This window comes from Lissotriton helveticus, chromosome 3_1, assembly GCF_964261635.1.
Source record: "Lissotriton helveticus chromosome 3_1, aLisHel1.1, whole genome shotgun sequence".
NCBI lineage: Eukaryota > Metazoa > Chordata > Amphibia > Caudata > Salamandridae > Lissotriton > Lissotriton helveticus.
In genome coordinates, this window is record NC_136061.1 from 404,025,393 (window position 1) to 404,046,985 (window position 21,593).

The 21,593-nt window shown below is 47.7% G+C and overlaps 1 protein-coding gene across 2 annotated transcripts in view; it reads left to right on the top strand.

Moving 5' to 3' along the window:
- The window catches only part of LOC144822536 (aldehyde oxidase-like), a 578,143-nt gene that overhangs the window by 131,029 nt on the left and 425,521 nt on the right, over window positions 1-21,593 (top strand). For both annotated transcript variants that reach the window (XM_078680182.1, XM_078680181.1), the window contains exons 8-10: window positions 1,395-1,475; window positions 2,416-2,560; window positions 2,978-3,070. In XM_078680182.1, the coding sequence (XP_078536308.1) occupies window positions 1,395-1,475; window positions 2,416-2,560; window positions 2,978-3,070 (319 nt within the window). The remainder of the gene's footprint in view (window positions 1-1,394; window positions 1,476-2,415; window positions 2,561-2,977; window positions 3,071-21,593) is intronic.

The window sequence follows — 21,593 nt, forward strand, 5'->3', positions numbered from 1 at the left end:
ATACCTATCCCTAAACCCTAAAACTACCCCTGTACCCTATAACCCAAAACTATATCTGAACCCTTAAAATACACAAACACCCCAAAACATATACCTCAGTATCCCAAAACATATACCCCTATACCCATACTTACCTTATCCAAACATAAAAAAAAAACATACTTTTACCATTCATGCATTTACAACGAATTTAGTTGTAAATGTATGCATGGTAAAAGCATATAAAATGTAATGCCATGCGTTATAATGGCATTGCGGAGTCATGGTACTTTCGTAATGAAAGTATGCGGAGTGATGGTATGCGGAAAGAAAGTTGCGGAATAATGGGTGTTTACCCTCTCCCAGTAAGTACATTGGTGGCACGGCGGCCCACCTCTCCAGCAACATACTCATATTGTTTCACTACCGATTTGAAAAATGCACAGGTCTCTCTCATTGATGGCCAGCACCGACATACACTTTTAGACACACCTCCCGCCACAAGTTCTAGAATTGCAAACTTAAGAGCTGGGGAGCTACGTTCGAATCTCGGCATCAGCTCAACATCCTGTGATTCCAGGCAAATCGCTTTGTCTCCCCGTGCCTACCACAAATGAATGTGTTCTCTGTAATGTAAATTGTGCTCATGCCATGTTGTCGAGTTCGCGCTATATAATATTGCAAGGAAAAATAAAGTAGGGAAACTCGAGTTTACACACTACTGAACGCGCACTCTTAAGTGCATCAGCAGTGCACTGTGAATCGGAGCGTTTCACAGGCCTGTCACAGATAAGAAATGCTATCAAAACGAAACCCTACAAAACATTATACTACTGGCCGGCAGCAATTCATACCCGGACAACGTCGGGACGGGCTGCTAGTTTCTTATATACAGAGACAGAACAAAGTCAAAAGTATGCATCTCTTAAGTACTTATGAAGTGATAAGCTGTGTGCCTTTGTTTCTCTTTCATTGCATTTAGGTGTGAGGCTTCTGATCACTCCCAGCCAGGAGACTCCAGCAAAAGGAGGCCTGATGGCCCCTTAACTTCAGCTCTTGTTATGGGCCCAGCTGGAATCTAATAAGCCCCTTCCCCAGCTGCACGTTGCTGCTCGAAACAAACGCAGATAACGTGCAGGCGCTGCTAAATGTGTCCCTATGTCTGACAATTATATTGGGACAAGTTTAGCATCTTTCTGTGGGGCCTCCCTCTTGGCAAGGTAGACAGCGTGCAGGCTATGAAAAGAGTGGGTAGACGCCATCTACCGGCAACGTGTGCCCTGCTTGTGACTGTCTAGGCCCTTCACTACCTCCCTCTCTTGGACAGCCGCCAGGAACCTCCAGATTTCTGTGTGGCACACCCCTGCATAGGAGAAGCATCCCACTGATTTAGCTTTCTCTTTATGTTTTTACAGGTTTGTACATCACTGTTTAATGCTGAAGAATTTGCACCACTGGATCCTACCCAAGACCTCATATTTCCACCTGAACTAATGGTAAGAATTTTTGCTAAATTGTTGCCTCTCTGTTGACCTTTACATATTACAGGAAGCGTACAACCTGCACGATGTTGAGGGTAGCTAAGCTCTACATCACAAACAGTGAAATCCGAGTCTTGCGCAGGACGTAACTTCCCACAGACAAGGCACCACACACTGGCAACGGATGGCCATACAAGACACGACTGTCAGTACAAGTGTCTGTCTACTACAGGTCAGTACCTTCGATATTTAATGTATTATCTAATCCCTCTATGCGGCTGGGGCACCAAACTTCCTCTTTGATTCACCCTGTAAAAATGTCCTACAATTAAAAAGTGGACCAGGCTGAGAAGGTGATTTAGGGCCTGATTTAGAGTTTGAGGAAGCTGAAAATCCTCCAATTTCTGGACAAAATTCTAAATATGTAGTAGAATCTCGTGGCTGAATTTCCCCCACAATAGTATTTCTGTGGTGGAGCAAATTCAGCTGGTGGTCTCCTAAATTGGAGTATTGTCAGTTTCCTCAAAATGAGTCTCCTAAATTTGAGTATTGTCAGTTTCCTGAAAATGAGTCCCTTGCTCGTACCCAGTACAGGCTGATAGGAAACATTCCCAAACCAGACAGATATAGACATGGCCCTAGATAAAGTTTTGCCATCTTATGCCAAAAGGCAACATGCCCGCCCACCCACTCCGACACATGTGCATTGTTTGTTGGTGATTGAAGAAATCTCCTGACCTCTATCTTTGGCACAATAGACAGCTGCTACACTAAAAGAATGTCCATTTATTACTCAATGTGGCTAACCCTAACTCAGTGCCTTCCTCAGCCGCTCTCCTGGTCCTTCATCAGCAGAATCAAATCCATAAATCAAATATTTGTTTTAGCTCGTGAACAAATCTCCATCTGTCAGTAACAGCAGTTCACAGGTGTTCCTCTTGATTTCTCTCCGCAGCTCCTGGCTGAAGCCCACCCCAAAAGAAAGCTGGTTTTCCAGGGAGAAAGAATTCAATGGATTGCTCCTTCCAGCCTTGGCGAGCTCCTGGAGCTAAAAGCCTTGCACCCCAGAGCACCACTGATTGTGGGGAACACCATCCTTGGTAGGTAGAAAACATGCGGCCAGTTTAAGGGAGGGCCTGGTACTTATCAAAAACGTCAGGTGTAATAGATAGCAGAAAGTCCTATCTTTTTCCAATTCATGTACACGCTTATACTCTTAAAACTTTCATTTTACTATCCAGCTTAAAAATGAAGGGAGTGAAATCTCCCCTTTTTAATAATTCTTATATACCCAGCAAGACTTGCAGTTTCAAGAGGTTGTAAATAGAAGCTGTTATTATTACTCTAGTCCGTGACACTCCTGAAGGCCGAAAGAGCTAGACTGCCCAGAGTGCACACAGATCCTTGAGCGAGGATCACGTGATCACTGAAAAGGGGTAGTGCCTCACTATGTCAAGTGTTTTGCATCCATTTGTATTTACATATCTGTGACATGAGATCTTGCCCTTCTTTCTCAGGCCCAGACATGAAGTTTAAGGGCATTTTCCACCCTGTTCTTCTGTTCCCGGTACAACTTGTAGAACTGAACATTGTGCTCTTTACAGAGAAGGGTGAGTAGCCTGTTTTTTTTTGCTTTTCTCAATGGTAAGTGATTTGCTGATATTGTTTGAGTAGTAAGCATGCAACTACATTTGCATTACACTAGGCCGAATGTATTTTGGAGCAGAGTGTAAAATTTCCAGTGTATGAATTTGAAGAAGTCATCCCATTGGATTGGAAATCTAAAGATCTTATGCTCACAATCGTGGATGCTAGAGCACCCTAATACCAAGCAGCCCCCCACACCAGGAAATACCAAACACATATTAAATAGTGCACATTAGATTGATCAGATCAGATTCATTTAAGCAACTATAAGGAGCCATGTTGGCCACCTCGTTAAAGCTGTCATGTACGTATTGTGGAACTGGCAGGTCCAATATGAGCATTGCTAATATTTCAGAAGTATTTATAACTTTCCTGGAGTTTTTACAGGAGTTTCTCTGGATCTTTCTGCACCCCAGAGCTTCATTCCTTACTGCTGTATTGGACAGGAGCTTAGAAATGGACTGTTAGGAGCTTTGCGCGCATCCGAGATGGTCGCGTGAGCACAGGGCTCCCGAGGACCCTCGCTGCCTCCCACATTTATCCTGTACAATATCCTGATTTGATGGAAGATCATTGAAGGCACAACCCGGCTGATGTACTAGCAGGTTTTTGGGTCGAAATCGGACGCAGGGTCCCCGAGCTTTGCCGTCTTGAACTTTGTGGCCTTCTCCATGGAGCAGCCTGGACCTTGAGTGGTGGCAGTGCCCGGGTCGTAATTCAACAACAACGGCTTGCGGAGATCGGACCACAGCCTCACTTCACTTTCGTTTCTCCGGCGCACTGCCTCATATATGCGGTGTGTCTGTTGATCGGACGACCCCTGATGCCAGCTCTTTGAGTTTCGGCGGGCGACTGTTTGGCTGTGGTCTCCACTTGGCTCAACTTTGCCTCCTGTGTTCCCGTGTGCGACTTTAAAGGAGTCATTTGGACCAGATCCCAAGCCTCCCTCCAGGGCACCCGACTCGCCATGACGGGCAAGCCTGAGGGTGAGAAACGGAAGGTCAAGACTACTATCCGTGGAGGTTCTACCCAGACGAACGTCATGGACCGCTATACACTCTCTAAAGGATCCCCTGGTGGCGCATCTAAGACCCGGGAGGAGGTGGTCAATGATCCTGCTATGTTGGCAGACTTAACACTACAAGACGTGATGGGCGCCATTGCTGGCATTCAGTCTTCTATTGGCCAACAGTATGAAGCCTTGGGCCTGAAGTTGGACACGGTGGCTATCGATGTCAACCTCATTCGCACTGACTTGGCCAAGACGAATGAGAAGGTGAAGTCGTTAGACCTGAAGACATCCAGCCTTACCACGGACGTGTCCGACTTGCAAACAGAAGTGCGCAATCTTCGATCTGCTAATGACTTTTTTGCTCGTCGCTTGGAGGATTTTGAAGGCCGTGCACGGCGCAATAACGTGCGTATTATTGGGGTCCCGGAAGAATCTAGTCCACTCGCCACTGATCTTCGAGTGGAGGACCTCATTCTTAATCATCTGGCACCAAAGGGCCTGAGCAAATTCTTTGCCATCGAACGTGCGCACAGAGTGCCAGGGGGGACAGGCGAAACCCGGCTTCCCCCCCCGTCCGATTATTGCACGGATCTTCAACTTTAGAGATCGCGACGCCATTTTGCAGGCGGCACGGACAAGCGGCCCTACGCAGTTCGAGAACGCTGCGGTGAATTTTTATCCGGATTTTTCTCAATCGGTCCAGAAACAACGTATGGGTTTTCAGGGTGTGAAACGGCGACTAAGAGACATGGAACTAAACTATGCTATGCTATGTTATTCCCGGCCCGACTGCGTGTTGAATATGACAATCGAACATTTTTCTTTGTCAGACCTGAGGAAGTGAGTGACTGGTTGGACACTTTGCCGAATCACCGTGCTGGCCAGGAACATGCTGGTGGTGCGGAAGGGGGACTGATGGACCAAGAATGAATATGGTGCCTGTGTCCGGAACACTTTTTAACGTGATCGGCCGGAGGTTACTGACTTTTTTTGATCATTCCGTTCGTATCTTCGGAGGTAGCGGGGATGGCGGGGACCCTTTCCTCCTCTGGGGTTTTCTTTGTGTAGATTAGTTCATGTTTGTAATTGCTAGGGCGCCAGGCACACTGCAAATTGGGGTGGCTTTTGAGTCGGTGCAGGGTGGGGGGGGAGTTGTGTTGGGGACCTCGGGGGGAGGGAGGGACATGTTTTGGGATTGTTTGTGTTTGTTTTTTCTTTTTCAAGGCAAGGTACTTTCACTATCTTTGACATTGGTGTGATGCTCGTTATGGGATGGGAGTTCATTGTGGATGGGGGTAGGGGGTTGAAGGTATTATGCTGGAATGTGAATGGGTTGGGTGAGCGCATAAAGAGAGGGGTGGTTATGCAGCTGTTGCGGCGCCTTTCGCCTGATGTCGTTCTGTTACAAGAGACACACTTGATAGGAAATACTTGTCACGCTCTTAATAGACTGGGTTATCGTCTTGCTGCCCACTCTGGTTTTACATCTAGTTCTAGAGGAGTGGGTATTCTAATTAGGGTTTCCCTCCCCCTCGAGGTTGATGATGTGATCCTCGATGCCAGGGGTTGGTATGTTGCACTTGTCGGGCGGTGGGAGTGAAAACCTATCTCGTTGGTGTCAGTTTATGTCCCTCCGGGCTTGCAGTCCACGACATTCACGGACCTGGGGCGGATGGTGCTGGGTCTCCCTGAGGGTGTTTTGATACTGGGTGGTGATTTTAACTCCGTCATTTCTGGCAAGATAGATCGCTATCCCCCCCGAGATCTTCCTGCTGCGCAGTCCTGGTTGGGCGACTTCCTGGAAACATTGGGCCTCATAGACTGCTGGAGACTAATGCATCCAGAGCAAACACAGTTCACTTTTCACTTGGGGTCTCATGGCAGTCTTTCTAGATTGGATTATATCCTGATACCGGCGGCACTGTCCCCCTCGATTGGAGAGATTAGACACCTGGCCCAGGGCATTTCGGATCATTCCCCTATTTGCTTTCATTTTAATCTTAGCATCGGGGCTGAAGGCAGGGTGGCTCCGATTAACCCATGGTACCTCCTCAACCCCAAGACACGCGCTGAATTGATGAAATCATTTGATTTGTATTTTACTGAAAATGTTGGTTGTGTATCCTCACCTGTTTCGTTGTGGGAAGCTTTTAAGACTGTGATCAGGCGACAGGCATGGTCTTTGGTGGGGTGTGCCAAGAAACGTAAGAATGAGGCAATAGTCCAGCTCGAAACTGAAATCACAGACCTGGAGATTGCATTGGAGCGGGGGGTGTCTCGGGATGCATTACATGTCCTCCACCTTAAACAATTAGAATATAAAACTCTGGTCACTGATGCGGCAAAGACGATGAGTAGGGAACAGCAGGGACGACTCTATGATGTGGGTGATAAAGCAGGTAAATTGATTGCTTGGCTGGACAGAAGAGAGAGAGCGAATCGAGTGGTTCTGGTGATTTTGACACATGATGGTGTGGGTGTAACTGATCCCGTGGGCATTGTTGAATGCTTTGCTGATTAGTTTCGAGAGGTTTATACCTCGGTGTCTGACAGGCCTCAAGAGGATTCGCACTTGTTGCTCCGTGACATAGCGCTACCCTGTTTGTCGGAATCGGAGCGTGATTGCTTGGATGCCACGCCCTCGGTGGATGAGGTGTCTCTCGCGCTGCGCTCCCTTTGCTCCGGCAAGGCTCTGGGTCCCAATGGCCTTCCTGTGGAATTGTATAAGTTACGCCCTGATACTTTGGCTCCCCATCTGCGTGCTATGTTTCTGGCTGCGCGAGATAATGGTTCCCTCCCCAGGGACCAGCGTCTTGCGACCATTGTGGTGATCCACAAGGAGCGTAAACCTCGAGATCGCTGCTCGTCTTATAGACCCATTTCGCTTTTAAATGCGGAACCCAAGATCCTCGCCAAATTGCTTGCTAATCGTCTGATTACGGTGATCGGCGACCTGATTAATCCGGATCAATCGGGTTTCATCCCGCACCGTAACACGGCATTAAATTTGCGACGTTTGCATGGTGTTCTCGCGAGGGCCCCGACGCTGCGTGAACCGGCCATCTTGGCGTTCCTGGACGCCACGATGGCCTTTGACACGATCGAGTGGTCTTATCTCTGGGCGGTACTCGCCAAGTTTGGATTCGGCGCCGGTTTTATCGGTTGGGTCAAACTCCTGAATGAAACACCGCTAGCCCAGGTGGTGGTTAATACTCGCGTCTCCGCTCCTTTTACTCTTGGTAGGGGCACACAACAGGGTTGTCCGTTGTCCCCACTCCTTTTCGCTTTGGCGTTGGAGCCCCTCGCCGCCTGGCTACGGTGGGAACTCTCGATGAAGGGAATACGCTGGTCGCCGGAATTTGAGGATCGCATTTCCCTATACGCGGATGATATTTTATTGTACCTTAACTCTCCCCAAAAATCACTCAATGTGTTGTTTGACGTACTTACCTCCTTCGGGAAGAACTCGGGCCTTATCATTAACTGGTCGAAATCCTACATTTATGTACTGGCGGGTGATGCCCCTCGTTTGCCACGGGGCTGTCCCATCCAGTTGTCGCAATCTGGCTTTAAGTACCTGGGTGTGTTTATCTCCATGGAACCGGCGGTTCGCTACGAACGTAATTTGCTCCCCCCACTCCAACGATTACGCTCCGATGTAGCGCGTTGGCGTAAATTACCGTTGTCTCCCTTGGGGTGTGCGGCCCTTTTTAAGATGATGTCCTTACCTCGTTTCCTATATGCCCTCCAGAATAGTTTTGATGTTATCCCGTCGACGTATTTTCGGGAAATAGAATCGTTGCAGAGGCAACTAATATGGGACGAACGTTCGCGCATAGCTCTTCCGAAATTGACACTCCCCTGGTATGATGGCGGTATATCGCTCCCGGATATTCGTAGGTATTACTGGGCTTCCCACCTTGCTGCCATCAACCACGGGATGTATGGCCCGGCGTTGAATCCAGCATTCGAAATGGACAAGTAGCTGCTCCCGGGTGGAGATTATTATAGGGCACTTTACTCGAGACCCTCCCGTTCACAACTTACGGGACCTACCGCTATAGCTGTGCGGGTATGGCATAGCGCAACTGAGGCTATGGGCTGGAATGATAAATTGACGGGTGCAACACCACTCTATGCCTCTGCGAAGTTGGGTGGCCTATGGAGGACGAAGGGATTTGATAAGTGGGACATGATCGGTATTAGTAAAGTGCGTGATCTCTGGGTTAAAGGAAAAGTTAAGGCCTTCTCTGACATACAAAACGGAGTATAATTTGAGTGACAGGGAGAGATTTCGTTACATCCAGGTACGTCATGCTCTGAATTCTGTGTTGCCAGTGGGTAGTGCTGTTCCGGATTCCTCCCCCCTCGAAGATCGTATACTGGATGGCTATGTGCCGGATAGTACTATCTCGCTGTTCTACAAGATGTGATTAATGACCGATCGGGTCTGCTCGATCGCCTCCGTTAGGCCTGGATTGCTGATGGTATTGAACTGGACGATGAGGATTGGCAGTCTGCGATTGCCTCTCCCAAGGAGGTGGCGATTCCAGCCCGTCTCCGTCTGGTCCAACTCAAGATCCTCCATAGAATTTATCTCACTGGTCCCCGTCTAATTCATATGGGCTTCTCTACGGATGGTATGTGTCGGCGTGGGTGTGGTCTCCTTGGCACCTATCTCCACATCATATGGGAATGCCCTGTGGTGGTGCGATTCTGGAAACGTATACATGAGATTATGGGTGATGTTATGATGCCGGAAGCCCGACAATGTTTATTGAATGTATGGGGTCCGAATGACTATGACGTGTCGCAGCTTCGGTGGGTGACTTTGGCCATCATGGTTGCGAAGAGGGATATTGCCCAGTTGTGGGGATCCCCAAGGCCGCCTACAGTGACTGCTTGGAAAGAGAGTCTGGACTGGTGCATGTTTCGAGAGAAAACGGTATATATTGCAAGAGGCAGGCCCACAAAATGGGGGAAGATTTGGAATCCGTGGAACTCATACCGTGGAGATATTTGTACACCCCCGCTTTCTGCTATCCAGAGTCCTTCGCCATCGCCCTGACTTATATCCCTTCCGGCTGTGGTATATCGTATTGTTCCTATGCAACACTGCCTCTGCCTCCCTCCCCTCATCTGCATTCAATGACTTTTTGCTCCTGATTCATGTATCTCCCGTCCTCCATGAGCACAGACCTAATGACTGTATTATTGCTGTACTGCCTTGCTTGCCTGTTTGATGTTTTGTTGTTTTTGTGTTTCAAATAATTAAAAAAGTAAAAAAAAAAAAAAAAAAGAAATGGACTGTTGGTAACATTGGTGGAAAACAAGCAGAATTTGCCTTAGTCTGCTCTTCACCTCCGACCTCCCACCTCCACCGGGCAAATCCAAATTGAGCGTCATAAATCCTAGACGCCCTCTATCTTCTATAGGTTTTATCTTAGGGACTGGATTTAAGTGCACAGCGTCTTGCTTATCATTCTCAGTAAAGGGCCATGATAAGAGAGTTGAGGATGGAGATGTGAATGAGAAGTGTCCAGAAAGAGGTGGATAGGAAATCTTCTTGATTTCATTTTCCAATTGCACTGTGAAGGCAAAAGTGGTTACATCCAAGAGGTAGAGTTGGGGGTCCAGTCTGCACTTACTGACACAGGCGGCTCCTGTAGAAGATCAGCAGACGTACAAACTCAAATCATCAAATTAGATACAAGTCAATAACCAATTCATTCATGTATTAGTGAATGTTACACAAGAAATTCAAACCATAAATTTAAATGCAAACTGTTATAAAGTTGCCTCAATAACAGAAAGCAGACAAAATATCCATGAAGGGACTAGGAGGACGTCTGGGGAAAATTGTGGAGATGTCAGGATAAAGGTGTCAGCATAGAAAGCATCTGAAAGGTAGTATTTATAGATCAAGTGTAGCTTCTTCTAATAAGGGGGAGGGCATCTCTCATAAGGAATAGGAAAGAGAATTCTAAGAGTCAAGGAAATCTCATTCAGAGAAGGGAGAAAGGCATCTGAATGTAAGTGTACATTGCACTAGTTTAAATAATATCATTCTAAATTTTGCTACAGCTACACACAGTTCCCATGTAGGGGACCAATCAGACAGTGGCGTAACGAAACTTGAGGGGCCCCCCTGCAAAGCACATGGAGGGCCCCCCGCGGGGCGGCCCACCATGTACCACTTTGCCCTACCACCCAGAAATCTAGCATATTTTGCTTTGAAACGTCCAACGTTTAAATGAAATGCCTCTATATTGTCTTTCTGTAAGTTCTAGTGAGAAAGTGGGAAACACTCAACATACACGCTATGCCATTTGCAACAATACTGTCAAAAGCAGATTATTTATCTGAGGCAGCAATCAGAACAATTCCAAGGAGTGATCCTATTGTCTCAGGAACTGCCTATGGCTGCCAGCTCCTGTGCAGGCTGAAGATAATATCGGCAGACACAGATCAGGGCAGGGACCACTGATCCGGGACACAGAGAGACCTTCTGAAGTGAAGCCATGGCCCCACTGATGTCATTAGCACTGGGGTTCCTCCTCACCGCCACATTTAATGTCCCGGGCCTCGTCCCATTGTTGTTGATGTTTTTTGTTTTTTTTGTTAGTAGTACAGAAACAACAGAGGGAGAGGTAAGGGCCACCACCTATCCAGGTGTAACGTCCAGATGCATTCCAATGGGGCTTCTCAGCCCTGTGCAGCCAATCAGATCATGGCTAATGGGTCACTGGGCATCTGGGTAGCAAGGTTGGGAGAAGATGGACAATGTGTGTTCGAGGGATGCACCAATGACCTCTGTGCCTCTGCTTCACAGGTGCCCTGGCAGTGCCAGTGCTGACCCAGTACCCCGCAGCAGCGGTTGCGCCTGGAGAGCCCATTACCCTGAAGTGCGCCATGACCGAGGGGCAGTTTAAAGACTTTTGTGTACTCTGGGTTGGGGTTCAGCAGAGGGCTGGAAGAGCCCCAGGGTTCATTCTGAGATATTGTACATCCAAAGGTCTGACCAGAGGGGGTTCCAGAGCGGTTCTCAGGGTCCAAGATGAAGCCACCAATGAGGGGTATTTGAAGATTGAGGGCGCTCTGCTCGAAGAGGACGCTGTGTATTCTTGTTACACATGGGATAAAAATGCTACACAGTGCACAGTGACGTGTGCTGATGGGTAAGAGGTGCGAAAACGGCACTCTGCACTCAGGACAAGGCGCAGGCAGGGCAGGGGAGATGGAAATATGTTAGCAGTGGGCCTATATGATTGCACACAGGCAGTGAAGTGCACAGTACAATGAAATACAACGATCACAGCGGCACACAGAACAAAGCATAACATGGTACACTGCACACCAAAGTGTTCTCGTGGGCACAAAACCAAGCAAATGCGAGAGGGAACTTCACGCCGTAACAACCCATGGCATATCAATAGCCTGGTCTATTTTAAAGGAATCTGTTCTTTTTCATAATGCTTGTATGTACACTGAGTGACAAGCGCTGGTGCACAAAGAGACAATGGGTAGGGTACGCGTTTTAGGAGAATGGGACAGAGCTGTTTGAATGTGAATGCTCAATGCAGAATACGAGTCTATTCAGGTCAGAGAGAGGGCACTGCATAAAGAAACAAGTGGCACTGCACTATGCAGCACATTGCATTGTGCATTGCAGTACAGAAGAATGGACTGCACAGAGCGCGGGACCGCAGCACAAAACACTGGACTAGGCAATGTGCAAGGTGTGACGTAGTAGTACGACATATGGGTCTGGGAGGGCAAAATGTTACACCTGTGCATAATGTAAATTCTATGCAACCTAGAGTGTGTGGCTTGCTAGTCTGAGAGTGAGACTGCACGTAGAAGAATGTGGGACTGGACAGACAAGCACATTGTACTTGTCTGGGCAGTGCAGAATGTGGTCTTTGGCCCCTCGGAAGAAAGAATAAGCTACGTAGGATGTGGCTGTGCATTAAGTGTCTTTCTGTGCATCTCTGCCCATTGGATAACACAGGCGCTGAGTGTGGGACTGGGTAGCACATTGGGCAGGAGAATAGCGAACTATGTATCACAGAAGAGGGACCTAGTTACATAGAATGGTAGACTGCTTACTGCGAAATGTGGGACTATGCAGCTTGGAATTTGGGACTGGGTTGCTTCGAATGTGTGATTGTGCAAAACAAAACGTGAAACTGGGCAGCACAGGATGTGACCACAGTGTTAACCCATGCAGAATGTAAACCCAGTGCAGATATCGTGACTTCCTGGTAGTGGATGAAGACTTGCCGAGCAAAGACCTTCGGACTGGGCTGCATAGAATGTGGGGCCCACACTCCCAAGTTGGAAAGCCTCCTGTGCAGTGGATTACAGCGGTGTGTGCAGCAACGTATGTGGTCCTGGAAAAGACCGAATGAGTGAACAGTGTTACTCCGCTGCAGAGCGTAGACGCAGTGCCGGATCCATTGATTTTATAGGATTACAGGTTCATTTATCATTTTATGCTGACGGTATAATTGTAACATCTAATGGAAATATCAACTTACATCACGGAGCTGTTTTATGTCTGGTGACATTCACACACACAACGATTTAGATATTTTGTGGAGTTATTTGAGGTAGGCAGTGGTAACTCTTGTCTGTGGGCCAGGGCTTTAAATGGGCTGGGTCTCACCGGTACTGAGCACCAGCAAATTTTTAAAGGAGGCCTGGAAATGGGTCTATCAGGTTCTGTTTTGTGCCCTAGCACAGGCAGTTCGTTTTTTTTTCCGGACTGCAGTGACAGCAGGCACATGGATGTGCTCTGATCACACTGCTCACTTCGCATTAGTGGAGAAGTTACGGCATGAAATCATGCCAGGTGAGCGTTGTAGGGGAAGGGAAATTATTTAAAGAGAGTCATTTTCTCTCTGGATTTCCCTTCTCTTTATGAAACTCAGGAGCAGCAACACTGTTGTTGTGTCACCAGGGCTTTAAGTGGAAGCGTTTTCAATATTATAAACAAGCCATAGTTGCTGCTTATTAATCTTATGCAACTGACAACCATTGACGAAGCCAATAGTCCTTGATTGTAGGTATGATGATACTTATTGTATCATATATCTGGATGCACTGACAGAAACAGCAAAATACAAGTCGGGCGGCACACTGTGCTAAACACAGATGATTTTTAGTTTACATGTTTTTAAGCCATGCCCTTAATTATATTGGCCACGCCCCTTTGAGTGATCTCCCAGCTTTTTCATCCCGCTTAAAACCCTGCTGTGGGGCCAACATAGCATTGCAGTGAGGTTGTTTTATTAGCTTGGCTTTGCAGGTTATTGTACATGCATTTCCACTCACACAGCTGACTCCTCTGGTGAGCACCAGGCAGTGATTCTCACCTCCACTGGGGCTTGGAGTTGGTCACCGGCTCCGGGTTTCTTTCACGTACCTCTGGCCCTCTGCTGCAGCTTAAGTCACTGTGAGGCACGCAGCTGATGTCAGCTAGGAAGCGGGTTCTCCCCCAGCTGAGTGACGCTGCGGGGCCCTGCTGCAGCTGGAGGCCTTGGGGAGCCGGGGGTGTCTGGGGAGGGATTCTGTTGCCTTTGAATGTAGTTTGGGGCTCTGCTGCAGCTGAAGAGTCACGTCCTCTTGGTATTTGGAGGAAGACGTCCCACTACTGTTATTTTCCATGCCCATGGAAGTGCCTTCCCAGGGTATTCCTGGGGTTGGAGTGTCTGCGTCTTTGGAGTTTTTTTCCATGTACCGGTGTCTGGTGTCCTTGTGTAACATGCACACACCACTTTGCCCTTGTATCACACGGTTTGCTACCTCTCACATGTTTTTATCGTTGATACTTGCACAAGTGCCACCCTGCCTACATAACGCTTGTTCGTGTGCCTGAGTGTCTAGCACCTTTTGCAGTATTACACCTAAAATGATACTTTGTTCTCTCTTGTAACCGCACACTTGTCACTTTTTTCTTCCTGTGCACTTTTTACTACCTCATGTATTTTTGGCTGCTCACAACTGTCACTACCCCATGTATGCTGTTTGCTCACAACTGTCTCTATTACTTTTACTACCTCATGTATTTTTGGTTGCTCACAATTTTTAATACCTCATGTATATTGTTTGATCACAAATGTCACTATTATTTTTGTAACGTAACGTATGCTTTTGTAAGATTTCTCATTATGTTCCATTTCTGTTCCTTTTGTGAAGCGCTCTGACACCTTCGGGTAAAGTCCGCGCTATATAAAACTGCATAAATAAATAAATAAATAAATAAATAAAAAGAGTCGACATTTACACGGCTCTGCTGTAGCAGGGGCACATCAAGAGCTCTGGAAAAGGTGTACTTACTTGGGGAGGGCGAGTCTGCTGTCGAGGGCTGCGCTGCGGTATTTAGTGGAGTTTATGGACATTATGGGCTCTGCAGCAGCTGAAGGCAATTTGGCCGCTCTGCTGCATCTGAGCCAGCTTGAAATTGTGACTTGTGCTGCAGTTGGAGGTCATATGAGAACATTAGGTGCTGCACTGACAGCATCTGTGTGTGCTCTCTGCCCCAGGTGGAGAAAGCTTGTGTGGTGTGCTGCAGTCGAAGGTAGCCTGACATCGTAATCTCTGATACTGTTGGACTTCAGTTCAGATGAGCTCTTCTAAAGCCAAACGCAACTTCCGGGAACTTTGAACACGCAGACTGGCATGTGGCACCGTGGGCTGCTGGGCATGCAGTGTTGTCAATCCTCCTCGCCCCCACCCCACCCGTACCACTCACTGTCTGTGCCTATCCTCCTGGCTCAAACTCAAACTGTGACGACGCAAAGGCCAGAGGAGACTCACTCACGACACTCACCTGAGGGGCCGGGGCTGCTGCTGGGCCTGGCCTGAGGCTGCTGCAGCTCAGAGTTAGGGCGGCGCGAGGATGGGCAGAAGGCAGGCAGGGGGGGCTGAGCCTCAGGGGGGGCATCGCAAGGCTAGCCAGGTAGGGGCCTGGGCCGAGCAATTTACATTTTGGCAAATAAAGAGGCCTCGCCAGTGACGGACTTCGGTCGGACAATCCTGACCTGAGCGTGGCGTGGCTTTGTATTCACTTGGCTATGCGCGCCCCTGGCCTGATGCATTACGCGCATTTTTTATTGCGTGAGCATACGGTGATTGCGCATGTGTTGTCTTGTTCTCCCGACAAATGTAATGCGCATGCGGGCAGGACAGGACTTCTGCGGGCCCCCGCCGACTAGAGTGGACGGCGGTGCGGGGCAGCACGCAGCGGGAACCCCGGCCGGGGCCCCTGAACCTGAGGCAATTATAAATGGTGTGCGTGCGTGGGCCCCAGCTGGGGCCCTGAATGATGAGGTTCTCTTCCGAAATGGTGCCGGGTTGCCCCTGCATGAGCAGGCTCTTTGTTATTCTAGTAATTGTGACGGTGGAGGGTGCGGTGCTCGCGGGTGCGGCCGTGGCGCTCACTTGTTTACAAACTTTCCGCCTTCCGGGACGCGTATGCGCGTGGGGGCAGGGCTGTCTATTGACCAATGCCCTCAGTCGCACCATTAAGGGAGCCTCTCAGTTTACCTGCCGCTGCCTGTCTCAGTTACAAGTCACACCCTGCCGGGCCCGCCTACCAGTCCTCAAGCCTCAGTGCCCCGTCCGAGGCCCACTGACAACATTTATCTATTCTGTGCCAGTGCCTCACTCACACGGCCCCCGGCCGGGGCCCCCGCACCAGTTCTAAGACTGGGCCCCCTAAGACTCGCCGGGGCCCATGGGGGCACCATTTTGTCAGAGAAGCCTATTTGCGCGGTGGCGGCACCACCATTCAATTTATTAGAGAGGCCGGGTGCGCCGTCAATGAATGATGTATTACACTCAGTGAAGGGCCCGGGGCCCCCTGGAGCGCAGGCCCCCCCCGCAACGCGGGGGCTGCGGGGGCTTGTGTTACGCCCCTGCAATCAGATTAACGTACATGCTGATAAGACAGCTTCATTATTTTTACAAGCTAAAACACAGCAAAATCTCTCTCTGTGTCTTTCAAACTTCCCTTGTATGCAACATCACAAGATACATTCGTTCAGTGGCAAAGCTGATCAGCTGAACTCACCGCAAACCACTCCCTCCGCCACAACACAGCATGCGCGTTCGGTAATGGCCACTTCCAGAGCAGATAGAAGCTGGACACACCGTGTCCTGTAACAGATCCCCATATCCATGCCGAATCAGATTGCTTTCTGGAGGGCTGGCGCAACAGAAGTCTCTTCGTTTGTGGGTACGAGTGACGTGGCATTAATTTATTAATAAGAGGCTGTGCTCAACAGGATACGTTTTGGCGGGCTGTGCTGACTCCCTCTTCTCCAGGATCAGCATCAGTGATGCATAGGAGGGAAGTGGAGTCTCTCTATCGCAGCAGACCACCAGGTTTCTCTCCGGGGGTAAGTGCACACGCTCTGCTGTTGGTTTTGGCAAAGTGCTTAGGCGCTACCCGGTAGATGGTCACTGGCGGGTCTCAAGTGTGGGTAATATACAGCATTTTGCTTTTTGTATTCCAGTACTCTTACAACTGCAGTAAATATTATATAAATCTACATGCAGTAACCGTCCCTCAAAAGGAAGTGTTGGAGGAGGAGAGGGGGAGAAAGAGGGGTAGGAAAATAAAAAAAATAAAATAAAAAGGCTGAAAATAAAGTCGCTGGAGTCAGTCTCAAAATGCGAAATTGTTCTAAGACTGCTGGAGCCACAACCCATCTAGACTTTCCTGTTCTGGCTCCGAGGGTCAAAAAACGAGTTGGACAGGCTATAGCCTGGGCAAACTGTGCCGCCTCTCTGCGGAAAGATCTGGCTGTGCCCGCAGAAAATTCGGAACATAGTGCGCCAGCCCCAGAACTCCCTCAGAAAAGCTGTCAGGGGGAAGAATCAGCGGATTTAGAAATGAGCCTCAGCCCTTCCGCCAATGACTCAGCAGGGGGGGAAATATCTCCTAACCAGATACCCATGGAAAACTTAGAGGGGGCCAATCTTGAACATAACGCTGAGGCTGTAAAATCTAAGGAATTTAAAGAATACCCCTTATTCTCTAATGCAAAATTTGGTAAAAGTTCTGGCATACATAGTTTGGAGAATGCCCAGCCGACGGTTTCACGGTCTCCATTTTCAACAAAGGACACTTCTTCTAGTGGTGACCTTAACATTCTGTCGCAACCTTCAGCGTTTCTCACACAGATATTGCAGGAGCCACCTGGGCCAGGAACTATTGAGCATGCAACCCCAGGAAGGGCAAAATTGCAAGCAGGGCAAAATGAGACTGGGCTTGATCCATCTCAGGAGGGTTCCTCCCATGTGGCCACATCATTTTCTCTGCAATGGGATGCTAAGAGTTTGCTTAAGTTAAGTTGGGAGGAAATGTAAGTGCTCAAAGCCTCACAAACTACATAGATAGCAGCTATACATGCCTGGCTTACAAAAATTGAAGATACCATGGCTCGGATTCTAGAGAGAAAAAAATAGGCTGAAGTGAGAATATCACAGTTGGAGGACCAGGTTGTCATAACAAAGGATAAGGTTGCTGCTTTTCAGAGCCAAAAGTCCTCTGTGGAATACAAGTTGGAGGAGTTGGAGAATCATTCCAGGCATTCAAATCTTTGTATTGTTGGTGTCCCAGAGGGACTTGAGGGACAGCAAACACTTCAATGGGTCTATTCCTTTATTAAAAAAGTCTGTCCTCCCGGAATACACCGGGGATCTGACTCTCATGAGAGCCCATCACATGCCAGCACATCTACCTCCAAAGTCTAAATTTCCTCTGACTATATTGGTCAATTTTGGAGATTACTGTGTAAAAGAACATATTCTACCCAAAGCAGTCAAGCAGCAACAGTTTAATACACCTGAAGTCCCACTATGCCATATATTTCCAGATATGTTAGCTTCGGCTACCCAAAGAGGGAAAGAGTTTGTTAAAATGCTTCATTTGTTTAAGGCCGTGTCTGCGCAGCGGGTGTTCGGGGCACCGCCCTCTCTTGGCTCGCCTCCTTTCTTAAAGAACGGATTCAGGCGGTTCACCTCTCCGGTTATACCGCCCCCACCCGTTTGGTTCCTTGCGGGGTCCCCCAAGGCTCCTCCCTGTCCCCCCTTCTTTTCAATCTTTATATTCGTCCCCTTATTCTTTCTCTCCTTGACATGGGGGTCTCCGTGTATAATTATGCGGATGACCTCCAGTTAGTTTTCGATCTTTCTTCTCCCCTGCACTCCCTACCTAAATTCCACTCCACTCTAGTTTTCATCTCAGAGTGGATGAATCAGAATCAACTTAAGCTCAATCTGGACAAGACGGAGTTGGTCCTGACTGGCCCTACCATCTCCCCTTGGTCGGCTGCCTTTTGGCCTCCCATCTTCGGCCCCCCGCCTGTATCGGCGGCCTCTGCAAAGACCCTGGGTATTAAAGTCAGCCGGGACCTCTCCATGCATGTCCAGATCAGCTCGGTTGTTTCTTCCTGTTTCCTTTCCCTCCGGATTATCCGGAAAGTGTACAGTTTCTTTTCCTCCGATGCCCTTAAACTTATTATTTTGGCAATGATTCTTTCCCGTCTTGACTACGGGAACAGCTTGTACGTGGGCATTCCGGCCTACGAACTTCGCCGCCTACAGGCTGTTCAGAATCAGGCCGCCCGTCTTATCCATCACCTTCCTAAGTCCTCTCACATCACTCCTGTTTTGAAATCCCTTCACTGGCTTCCCATCTGTCAGAGATCCCTCTTTAAGATGGGCTGCCTGGCCTTTATGGCTCGTGCTTGCACTGCCCCAGCTTTCATCAATTCTCTCATCATTCCCTACACTCCCATCCGTCCCCTTCGTTCCTCCAATCAGTTCCTCTTTAATGTGCCGCGGTTCCGTAGATCTAAAACTGGAGGCACTAGATTTTCTGTATTAGCCCCTTGCTTTTGGAATAGCCTCCCTCTATCGATTAGATCCATCTCAGTCTACTCACAATTCCGCAAAGGCCCTAAGACCCATTTGTTTTCCATAGCGTACTCTTGCTAGCACCATCGGCATATTCCATTCTCCTAAGCCCTCTATTTTCAGCGCCAGGAAGCCCCTTGGTCACAGTGCGCTTCATCAAGAAATTTCTTCATTTCATTTCATTTCAAGGAACAGCGGGCACAGGAAATGATTGCACAGCAAAGTAAACTGAAAGTGCTTATAAAAGGATGATTTCACATCTTCTGTAATGCCCCTGAAGCACAGGGATTGCTGCAGCAAATATCTATTAAGTCCTAAGTCCAGTGATTTGAGTCTGACTCTATGATTATCTGTACATTTCGTGCTTTTTTTCTCTCTTCTTTCTCTCTCTCCTCTAATCCCGCTCTGGGTTTCTCTCTTTTTCTTTTTTGTCCTGAGAGTTTCTCTTTTTCACAGTTCTGGGGTGGTGGGAGATGGAGAGGGCAGGCCGATAAATCCTGGCTCAAGGTCAAGGTGCCAGTTTTGGGGGGGACAAGCCTGTCAGGTGTGAGTGGGACGGTGAACCACTTACCACTTCTTTTGGGAGGGGGGAGTGCGAGGGCAAAAGGGGGAGGTTTGGTGGTGGTGTGGAGGAATGGGGAGCAAGGGGTTAAAAAGAGATCCAACTTCTCAATCAATTGTCAAATTCAATCTTGTGATTAAAACTGCATGTCTAATTGTTTACATGCACCAAAGAATAATGGAGGGAGAAGCAATAGCGCAAAGTTTTGATAAATGAACACCATAAATTTTATTGACTGTGGGCACTATTGTTGTGCCGAGTGCTCAATTAACAAGCAGAGCACCGGGGGCCGCTCCGTATGCTAGATGGTTTAGTTAATTCAGATTTTTTTTATATATCGGGACTTCCAATGATCAATTAACATATACTGCTACAAGATAAAATGAATATTAATCCCAAGGTGGTCTCCTTGAACGTTAATGGGCTTAATAAAAAGAAAATGTGGACTATTGAAACCTGGATTAAAACTGAAAGTCCAGCTGTGGTATTAATCCAAGAGACTCATATACTGGTGGAGAAGTTAGCGGAATTTTCCATGTGTAAATCCTGTGCAGCATACCGGGGTTTCTCCTCTTCCCATGCAGCACATCGAGGCACTGCAATTTTTTTATGGGGAAATATTTGAAACAGATGTGGTAAATTTTGAGTATGATAAAAATGGAAAGTGGTGCTGGGTGACCTCAAATTGGGGTTAAGATGGCTCACATTTGTTAGCATTTATGCCCCAGTTGAAGATAATGTCGAGCCATATGAAGAATTATTTCAATCACTAATACAAATTCCCAGTAAAGTAATTACAGGGGGAGATTTTAATTTCCTGCAAAACCCTACGTTTAATTCCTCAGCTAAATTCAAAAGGCAATTAAAACCAAAAACCTTTAAAATTATTTAAAACTATAGTATATGGGGTTAATTGATCCCTGGAGAGAAGTTTTCCCTACTAAAATTGCGTATACCTGTTGTTCCGACAGATTTGGTACTTCTTACTGCATAGATTTCTTCCTTGTATCTAAGACCCTGATCGCTAGTAATCAACGAATCTTATCTAATGGCTTTTTGATTCACGCAATGATTGTTCTTGTGGTCGAGTTAGGGAAAGTTTCAGTACATCCTAGGCACTGAGTTCTTAATAAACAGTATTTATAGGAAGAAAACTGGGTGCTATTTTGTAAAACGGAGATAAAGGAATTTCTAGCAATACATTTCGAGACTGCTCCCCCTCATGTTGTTTGGAACTCCTGGGTTGGAAATAGGAAAAGATGCAGAACATTTAAAAAAAGATAAAGTACAAAAGCAAACCTTAAAACGGAGTGTGCAGCAGTGTAAAGGAAAGCCTATTAAGAAGTCTCACGGCTCTTAATCAAAGAAAGCTTGATCAGGCTAAACGGGTACTAAGAGAGGCATATTATCTCAAATGTGAAACCTTAAATCGCACCTATATGCAAAAGGTATATGAGGAAAGCAATTACACAGGGAGGTTCCTTGCATGCATCCTGGCACTGAGAAGGTGTGTGTGCCTAGCCCTACCTATGATGGATTGGTTAATTGAAAATCGAGGTCTTCAGCTTCTTGTGGAATGATGTAAGAAAGCGCCTTTCTTCCTGATCTGGTTCTTTGGGATGTGTGTGAGTAGGAGTCCTGGGTGGTTGATGAAAGGAGATGAGAATGTTTAGGCAGATAAAATCTAAGTTGTGTGGTGCACTATGTCTGTGTGTGTGTGTGCGAGGAGTTTGAAATGAGAGCTTTTGTGTATTGGGAGCCAGTGGAACTCCCTGAGGTATGGTGTTATGTGAGTTCTGTGTGGGAGGTTGAGGATGAGTCATGCTGCAGAGTTCTGCATAGGTCGTTATCTTCTCGTGAGTTTCTTGGTGATCCCGTAGTAGAGGGTGATCCCATAGTGGCAACTTGCAGGTGATGAGGGCGTGAGTGACACTTTTTCTAGTTATGCTTGGGAGCCATTTGAAGATCTCCCTCAGCATATTCA